The sequence below is a fragment of the Emydura macquarii genome, unplaced genomic scaffold, assembly GCF_026122565.2.
Source record: "Emydura macquarii macquarii isolate MOO-44397 ecotype Brisbane River unplaced genomic scaffold, CSIRO-AGI_Emac_v2 contig_1644, whole genome shotgun sequence".
NCBI lineage: Eukaryota > Metazoa > Chordata > Testudines > Chelidae > Emydura > Emydura macquarii.
Window position 1 is genome coordinate 17,685,898 of NW_027131781.1, and position 9,650 is coordinate 17,695,547.

The following is a 9,650-nucleotide window of genomic DNA, read 5'->3' on the forward strand; positions in this document are numbered from 1 at the left end:
ACCTTCTTGAAGACAAGTTGTAAATTAGCTTCTGGGCTAAGAAAATTGTACAGCTTTTTAAACTAGTTAAGGTGGTCCCTTAGAGAGCATGACTCTGCAGGCAGAGCTAACTATCGCCTCTGTTCCTAGGGCTCTTTCACTGCATTGCCTCAAGGGAATGAATGTTACCCTGCTAGCTTGTCTAGAAAGTTGGATTCCCTCAAGACCCTTGCTCAGCCCCCTGAGATCACTAGAGATTAAGCGCAGGCAGCCTTAGTTGTGTTTGTTTTCACACCACTACCAATACAGCGTCTGTTCTTGCTCACAGCTGTTAAGAGTTCTGAAACTGGTTACGCCTCCTCATTGTCTAAAATGCAAGAGACAAAGTGTTAATTCAAGCTAATGGGAAGGTACATTAGAACCCGCTCAAGCCACGCTAGTAGGTACAAGGTTGTTTTTCCGGTGTGTGTAAGATACAACCAGAGTTTGCAAGGAGGTGTTTATTGACCAGTTATAATATTTATGATCCAAAAACCAAGTTGGAAAAAATAGAGTATGTAATTCTGACAAAACACAAGATCTGTCAGATACCTATGCTAGTCTAGAGTTTGCTATTTAAAAACAGAGCATGTATTCTAATCTAATATGCACATGCCAAAAGAGTAAAGTTCTGCTTTGTATAGTTACTGTACAGTCACTGTGCCAAATGATTACAGTAAGAATAGTGTTAGATTCATTTTAAAGAAGAATATTTCTCTACTCAGTGTACAGAGACCCAGAACAGTCCCTCATCTTGGGCTTTCACATTAACTCTTATAGCAATAGGTCTATGCTGAAACATTTCAGTGAGAGAAGATCTGGAATTTTAGTTTATTAGAGTCACATGGCAGTGGTCAGATCACACTAACTGAAAGATGTTTTAAGAAGAAGTGAAGGCCTGTCAGTCAAAAGACAAACCTGAAAGCCTGATCCTACACTTGTTGAAATAAATGAAAGTTCTGCTGACTTCCCATAGTCATACTCTAAATGTGGAAAGAACTCCAGTAAAACCCAGGAAGCAAGTTATGAACATCACTTAACATTTCTCAATCCATACCAACTGCAGTTTGAGAGGAAAATGGTCTATTACCCAAGTTAAAGGCCATAGCTGCACTTGTGACAGTGATTATGGTTCTAGTCACTAGAAGGGATACTTAAACTTGCAGTTTCTGCCCTTCGTGACTATTTAAATAGAAGTAATATCTCAGAGTGCAAGCACTGTACCTATATTAATATACCCAGACTACAATTTAAGTGTCAAATACATTTCTTTAAGTGATTAAGATTAGTCTTCCTACTTTTTCTTTAGTTTAGGCCAGTACGTCATCTACATCAGTTAAAAAAATGTATCAGACTTTTTTTTGCCCCCCTTTTTTTTAAAATGTCTGAAAGACAGGCTGTCACTTGTAGTTAGATAAATCTGATGTAACTGCCATTTTATTTTTAAATTAACTGCCACTAAACAAAGCCAACCAGTGCTGCATGACTGCTTGATACCTAGAATGGCATCTCTAGAGTGGAGTTTAAAATTCACTGGATACTGAATACATTTATGCAGCAGCAATATATAAGTCTAAATAAAGTCTTGAGCATTCTGTTGGGACCCATTCAGCATTACCTAGTCTCTTTCAGAGACTTTGTTACAGTGAAGATTAGTGTATTTATTATATTAGTGGGAGAGAACATGATAGGCACTTACAGCTCAGTGATGGCAAAACATACCTGTAGGACCAGTCACTTAGACCTACTTTAGGGTGAAGAATGCAGTTATTTTGTAAGAGTATTCATCAAAAAAGCCTTACAGTGCTTTGGAGACTTCACTAGGCTTTAAGAAATAAATTAGAACTTACATTTTTCTAAAGTTAAAAGCAACACCAGTATACATTTCCAGAAAATATAATGAATTAGAATGTGGGCACGCAGCTACTAGCTTCAGAGAAATATTACATTACTATGAAATACTCCATTCCCTAGTACGATATATTTTACTGTTAGTGTAGAGAAGTGAGGTCTTCCAATAAGATCAGTTTCCAGAATTTCTGTGAAAAGAAGAAAGCCAAAAAAAACTGTTTTTACACAACTGGTTTTCGATTAGTAATGCCTACAAAAAATGCCACAGTCTTACACTAAGCTCTTTGGAAGACACCTAGGATGGTGCTCTGACTGATACAGCACCACTACACCATTAGACTGACAACTGTAATAACCCCCTACATTAGTACAGAAGCTATACTACAAAGAAAGCTGAAGCATGAATTAACCTACATAATATAGTTTGAGAGTTTTCCTACCAGTTGCTAGCTCACATAGCCTTAATAGAAATTTAGGAGGCCCCCCAGAAAACAGAACATACCAAAAATTGGTGCTTCAGTCTCCTTTCAAGTTGTCTATAGCTGTACACTTGCAGGAGTATCATTTACATAGCCACCTTTTGACTTCATATGGTCCTGAATTGACGCAGCCTAGAGAAGAATACAATAGGTTAATAGATGACCTTTATTTGTCAAAGCATTAAATCTTAAATTGGAAAGGAAGAGAAAGCACTTCAAAACAGTAATCCTAAAGAGCAGGTCATGCTTATCCACATATGGAGGATGTCAGTATCCAGAGTATCAGTGACAAAGCGGAGACTAGCAACATGGTGTTCTTTCTACATGGGTGTGCAAGTCCTTGTACTTCAGTGGAATGACAGGACATTGAGGCCTCTTGAGTACTGGCTAGATCATGGTCTATCCCCCAGACAGTATATACCAGGTCTGCAGTCTGTCTCGGATGAGAAAGTGCTATGAGCTAGTGTCACGTTAAGTGAGCTAAAATAAGTCTATTCTGGGTGTGTAGAATGTAGAAGACTATGGTCGGTCCTGACACTGTTTTGGTGCATTTGTTCTCTGTACACTGGCAAGTGATGATCACAACTACAAACATTTAGTCTTAGCAGTGAGGCGAATCTCACACACATTTCTACTCATCTTGAAGAGCACATACTTACGGATGTAAAACCACTATTCATGTCTCTTGTTCCAACATGGGCAGTGTGTACAAAGTTCATTGGTTCTCCTATCATCTTTCGGTCTAGTCGCCGACGTCTCTTCTTTAACAGAGAGGAGGAGGGGGAAAAAAAGTAAGTTCTTATCCAGAAGATGCTTTACATAAGAGTCAAGGTTGTGTCTGGGAGTTATCACCCAGTTAATAAGAAATGCATCAATACTGACCTTCCAGGGACTCAGTGGAAAAGAACAGATGTAGTAACATTTTAGATTCTGCTCTTAAAAAAAATTAAAAAACGCTTTTTTTAGTTGTTGAAGTATGAATTGCTGTTTATCAGCAGTTGATTTGAAACGAGCACTAAAAAAAGCTGTTTTCTAGTATTAAAGAAAGACTTATGTTGAAAGAAAGACTACAACTGAGGAACCTATAAAATATGCAGTTATATGTGGTTTAGATACTTCCACTGCAGTTTCACTGGCCTTTCATCTGATACCAAAACAAATCAGGAGCACTAGGACTCCATGTACGATTTAGTCCATCAGCAGGGCAGTTATGTAACTTAAAACTCTGTTACTATAGTCACATAGCAAGTTGCAAGACTGAAACCTCCCTTCCAATGGAACTTTGCACCCTCAGAGGGCATCACTGGGATCAGGAGGGGTTCCATCTTCAGATTAGTTTGCAGGATGTGGCTCTATGATTGCAAGTTACTTTAAGTTAAGAGTCTATATAGAGTTGTTTTGCACCTTTGACTATGTCTAACAGGCCATTTGCAGATGCATTTTTGCAAGTCTGGGCCTATTTAGCATTGTGCTGCAATAAGGGTGTTTTATTTTTTTAAGCTAGCATCTCAGCCAGTCCTTAAAACAATTAAGTCAGGTTCCAGGAGTCAGATTTAGTTAAATCCAATTCCTCTCCATCTTGTATCCCAAGAAGATGGTCTTACTGAGATCAGAGGACCCTGTATGAATACATGTTAGTGCATACTCTTCAAACAAAAACAAACTTCTATCTCTGGGGGATTAGAAAAATTCTTCTTGTGGGGCATTGAGGAGTGCCTAAAAGAGTCTTTAGTTCCTTTGCCAGAAGGTTCTGGGAACTGCATGCAGAATGTAAAGCAAGATGACAGAATTAACTTCTCTCAGGGAGAGAGAGTATATAGACATACCCAGAATTATTATTGCTGCTGCTTTGGACAGACCACAACCTTCCAAATAAAGTGCAACTAAGCTGGGAGCAAAGATGCCCAGTAAGCCCTTATTAGCCAGAAAAGCACTTATGCAGAATATCTGGCCAATTCTCAATATGGTGGTATGTAGGGGAAGAGCAGGACAGTCCAAAAGGAAAAAAAAGCCAAGTCTTCATTTTGCTTAGTACCATCTGTAGTGTTATATATTCCTGGGAAGCTATTACAGTAGCGAGACTTTCCTTCCTGGTATACCTGAAGACACCCAAGGCTTACCAGAGTGATGGCCTATGAGAATTCCCCAGTGTCTAGTTAGTTATAAGACCAGAGAGTTTACCCAAGTACATTAGTCAGTGATTGAGTTGAGACAGATGTGGTGCTGGTCTGTAATGATTTGACTACTTCATGTTGATGTGGTTATTGCAATGTTTCCTATATAACCATATTGGTTTAAGCAACAAACTAGTGTATTAACTCTTCACTTCAGGATATGTGATTTGTCACCAAAATTTAGTTTCCATTTGTATGGTTCACAAAGCCAATTTGCCTGTCTCTAGTAAATACAGATCTAGGACCAAGTCAAGACTAAGGAGCATTTGCAGAGAAATGGACAAAGCATCTGACATCAAGGAAGGGCACTTTCAGAAGCACTATGTGTGTGTCAGTCTCCCACCTTTGAAGGGTGCACGAAGAGGCTAAGCTTCATTTGTGTACTTCCACTATTGAAAAAAAACTCAGCCCTAGAGACAATAATTGCTTAGATGTTCTTCAATGAGAATCAAGGATGTTGATGTTTTCAAGTATCACAACAAATATTGTCCCAGAGGCAGTAGCCACACCTCAAGGGCAGTTTGATTTTGGAGTAAAATGCAGTGCGGATACATTATGAATCACTGGTACACTCCAACATTTGAAGTGCAGTTCTATTCCTGAGACCCTAAATTGCACCTTTTTACTTAGATCTGGTCCTTGATTATTCTGAGTCCAGTCTGCTGGCCAAGGCCCCCAGATCTGGAACTCTGTCTGCAGGGAGGAGCCTCAGTAAAGTCAGGGGACTCTGCAGAGGCACAAGAGGCAACAACTAAAAGTGGGCCAATTCTAGTCCTTTTTCTGCATCAATAGAATTTGACCTGTTGAAACCTATATAAAGCCATTGAAGGCCATGTAATTTCATGCATCATTGTGGGCAAAATTTGGCCTGCAGAGAGTTTGCATATTCAGCCTGGGCTCACAACATGGAGAGTTGGCAATTTTTAACAATTTGTTATTACAATTAAAAGAAAATATATAGGAAGCTAAGTTAGACACATTTGTCTCAATGATTAGTTAACAAACATGGAAAATTTCTGTAGCACACTTTTTCTCTTCTCCATCCTCCAACCCCAGTCTGGAGCGGAACTTAAAATAAAACACAGAAGAGTTGTGCACAACTGTTTGGGTATTTCCCATATTAGATGTTGCTGCAATTTTTTAAACCACCAAGTATTAAAACGGTAGATAGATGTTGATAACTGAAGTGTTATTGAATTCTCAATTATAGCAAAAATGCCAGCAATCATGAGTAAATAATCTACATCCCCAGAAGACTCCATTGTCTGTACTGCATGTTAAGGGTGGCACCTCTCCTATTCTCTATAAATAACCTCCAGATGCCTACCTATGGGCTACATTAAGGGTTCCAGAGTTCTTGTCAGTTAGTCTTATTAGACATGGTCCTTAAAACTGTTATTGCAAGAATTCTCCCCAATGCACTGGGTTTAATTATTTTGACTTCCGTCACATCTTTACATGACATTCAGGATTGTTTGGGAAATGTATCCAGGTCATGTTTCATTAATAGAATCTGAAACCACTCATCTTGTGTAATCTGTGTGAAGTCCTCATGAAACTACATCCTAATTGCAGAATAAGAATTCAGCAACCATTTCTCAATGCAGGGAAAGCTTACAGGTGCATCTGCTGGGAACACTAATGTGAGTTAGACAATTAATTCTCTATGCAGCTAGAAAATAGCAACTTTAATTAGTGTTATACCAGATCTTCTGGTAGAGCTCATGGCTTTTTCTAGAGATAAGGCCCACCCATCAGTTTTTCATCTTTTGCTTTCCTTAGTGTAGCTGATCACAAAAATAAAGACTACATACAGATGAAAGCTCATTATAAAAATCAAGGACAGCTTAAAAATCCCACTTATACTTACTTGCTGGGGCTGTTCACCATTGCACCAGTTAAAGCAAACCAAGAACTCAGTCATTCTGTCTTTCGGTAGGTTCCCTACACAAAGTGGTTATGAAAGCTTGTTAGCTTGTTGATCTTGCCACATCAAAGGAGTACTGGAGCCAGGAAGCCACTTCTACTCAAAAACCAGTTCCTAAAATGAGTTTAAAAGGAAGAGTGTTGGTAGATACCCAGAAGGCAGCTAAATCAGACGAACATCTGGGGATTACACATGTTTATTTTTACTGATGCTAGTAAGAAGTGCCAAAATACTGTTATCTCACAATTACTGAGCAACAAAGACTTTGGTAGGTTTAGAACAAAACCAAAATTGTAAGAAGTAGTTCTAAACATAATGCTCTAAAAGAGTGTTGTAAGGTTGCAGTTAACATTGTTATGTTAGAAATCAGGGTTTAGAGAAAGTATGTGCGCACACATGCACTCTAAAACTCAGGTAGAGTCCAGGTTAACTGAGTAGTTTAGATATACACAGAATCCCGACCGGAGTATATTTAGACTAGGCTAGAGTTTTTGGATCTATTGTGATTAGAGTTAACACTCTTGCAGAGGACTAAACAGTCCATAAACACCTATGGTTTATCCTAGGCTGACCTCTTTATAATACAGTTTGTACAGAAAGGAATAAAAGTTAGATGCTTTGAAACTCAAAGCTCTTCAGAAGATAAGCATAAGAAAGATCTTTCTTATCTTTCACAATAAGATAATTACACAAACTTCAAGTCTCAGAGAAACCCATTCTTCATATCTAGGAATGGAATTAGAAACAAGCACCTTTTATAAATTACAATAAAGAGCTTTTATGACAGAAAAAAGTGAGCAACTCACCATTAATTTTGTGTACTCTAGTGAGTATATAAAAACATGAATGTAGTACTACTGAATTAGGGTCATAGCCAAGAAATTAACTGGAAATAGTCCTTAAAACCATGGCATAGTGTGCTTTTTGTTTACTCCCTAGTTATGCTTGTTTGTTCTGTTATAAATCTATCCCTCTTTCAAACAACTTCATAGAGGACCATAGAATGACATGATCCACACAGTGGTACCTGCATTTTGGTCACACAGATTACAGAAATATCACAGCTGCTTTATAATTTACATAAAAGGTAGAGAAAAATAAACTCACAAGCAACCTCATTCATTCTGAACCAAGCCAGCAGTCTTCATCAGGAAATAGAGTAACACTACTCACTTGCAAGCATTCTTTATATAGTGCCACAATTACCCAATTATCACATTTATCTTCCTCACCTTTGCCTGTGTTATTCCTCCCACTTTATCCCTTTCTTCTTACACTTTTGAATTTTTTTTTGGAATGTTCTGTCATTTATTTTTCACAGCATCTGTCTTATTTGTCCATTAGTTTTCAGTTTCCTATATGGTACGTGGTTATAGAATGCAAAGCCTCAATTTTATCTTTGGTGCTTTTAATACTATTTGTTATTTGTCTTAATGATCATTTCCCACCTTATTTAATCTACTCCCTGAGGGTCCAATGCTCAAAAGGAGTTAGGCTCCTGTCTTCCACTGATTTCACTAGAAGTTAGCAGCCTAACTCCTGAGCATTCCACCTTAAGCTCCTTATCATCATTAAACCCCAGTGCAGTGCAGAAGGACCATAGATTATGTAAGGATGTCTGGTTGCTGGCCTTTCATAAGGTGGTGTAAAAGTCTGTGGTCCAAGTGCTGTACAGAGCTCTGTGTGTGCAGACCCCTGCACCTCCGCTGAGTCCCTTGCAGCCATCTGCAGAATGGGGGCCTAAAATAGGAGCAGGCCAAAAGAGGGGCCTCAGAACTGATGTTTATATGGATCCTGCAGGCCCAATGCATAGTTGCTGGAGAGAGGCTATACTTGCTATTCCAGAGTTGAATGGCAGCCCCAGTCACTGGCTCCAGATTGAGAGTATTTTTCACCTTTTCATTTGCTTCACACTCCCTCCATGTGAAGCCTGAATACTTGTATTTATGTGGGTGAAGTGGACTTCACCCTAATTGTACCATTGTACGGAACTACTATTCTGTCTTTTAAACTGGTAATCTCCTTCTTCCTGATTTCCCTTGTTCTCTTGTTGTTACATACACAATGTTAATGATCATTCCATGTTTCCCCGCTGAAATATTTCATATGTGGTGCCTTATGTGATTCCCTATTAATATAGGGTCAAAATCTGACACCTCGACTCTCCTTGAGTCCCAACTATTTCAATGATCATTTTATATGTTCACTTTTTTTTATATGCTGTTCAATTTTTACCTTCATCTCCTGTTCCCCAGGCCATTGGAACAGGGGAATCTGTGAATGCAGCTGGACAAATTTTGGTCTCAGCCACATCAGCATAACTGGAGACCAACACTGCAGAAGTCAATGAAGTAGCTGCAGATACAACTGAGCATAGTCAGAATGGGTGACTGTGGCTGGCTGGTGGTTCCCCTCCCTCTGGCCGAGTTCTCAGAAGCCCTCTGACTCATGCCCATGAACAAAGCCCAGGGCATCAATGGGCTGATGCACATTCTGGGATGCCTTCAGCCCAGTCAAAACCCTGGGGAGTAGAGTGCTTCCCCTCTCATGCAGGTAGGTCCTGTTCACCCTGCTGCCAAAGAAGGGGGAATCTCTGGGACCTGAGAAATTGATATCCAGTATTGCTGCTCAGCACAGACTATAAGATCGTAACTATCCTGCTGTGGCTAAAGTCTGTGCTGGCAGACACGATCCACCCCTGGACCTACACTGTCCCAGGCCAGTCCACCTTTGACAAACTCTGTCTGGACCAGGATCCTCTCCATCTGGTATATAGGGATGGTCTATCACTTGCCCTCCTGTCCTTCTACCAGGAGAAGGCATTTGACAGGATGGATCACAGGTATCTCATGTGCACCCTGCAGGGCATTTGGCTTCTGTCCCCACTTCATGATGTTCTTCCAGATGCTGTATGTCTCTGCAGAGTGTCTAGTCAAGCTCAGCTGGGCCCTGACTGAGCTCATCGTGATGCTTCCTGTCTGGCCAATTCTAGTCTCGAGTCATCAAGTCCTTCCTCAGTCTCATTTGCAAAAGGATACTGGGGATGGTGCTTTGAGAGCTAGGCTTGTGGTTGGTACTGTTGGCATATGCTGACAATATACTCCTTGCGTCCCAGGAGACCTAGCGTGGATGTAGGCGTTCCAAGGTATGTATTTGGTGGCCTCCCCCATTGGGGTCAACTGGGTCAAAAACTCTGGCCTG

At 39.9% G+C, this 9,650-nt stretch overlaps 1 protein-coding gene across 1 annotated transcript; it reads right to left on the bottom strand.

The window, feature by feature from the left end:
- Positions 1-540: 540 nt before the first annotated feature.
- Positions 541-7,605, bottom strand: LOC137158142 (CDC42 small effector protein 2-B-like). The gene is made up of 5 exons (XM_067555768.1): positions 7,557-7,605; positions 6,393-6,563; positions 3,008-3,109; positions 2,372-2,480; positions 541-2,057 (listed from the first exon to the last, which is right to left on the bottom strand). The coding sequence occupies exons 2-4, from the start codon at positions 6,444-6,446 to the stop codon at positions 2,406-2,408; spliced, it is 231 nt and encodes a 76-aa protein (XP_067411869.1). The 5' UTR covers positions 6,447-6,563; positions 7,557-7,605; the 3' UTR covers positions 541-2,057; positions 2,372-2,405.
- Between the last annotated feature and the right edge of the window lie 2,045 nt (positions 7,606-9,650).

Bases quoted from the DNA above. Each gene is read 5' to 3' on its own strand.
- LOC137158142 (XM_067555768.1), bottom strand. From the start codon at position 6,446: ATGACTGAGTTCTTGGTTTGCTTTAACTGGTGCAATGGTGAACAGCCC. The intron at 3,110-6,392 runs GTAAGTATAAGT...TCTCTGTTAAAG, and splicing joins ATGGTGAACAGCCCCAGCAA to AAGAGACGTCGGCGACTAGA. The intron at 2,481-3,007 runs GTAAGTATGTGC...ATTCTTCTCTAG, and splicing joins TGAATAGTGGTTTTACATCC to GCTGCGTCAATTCAGGACCA.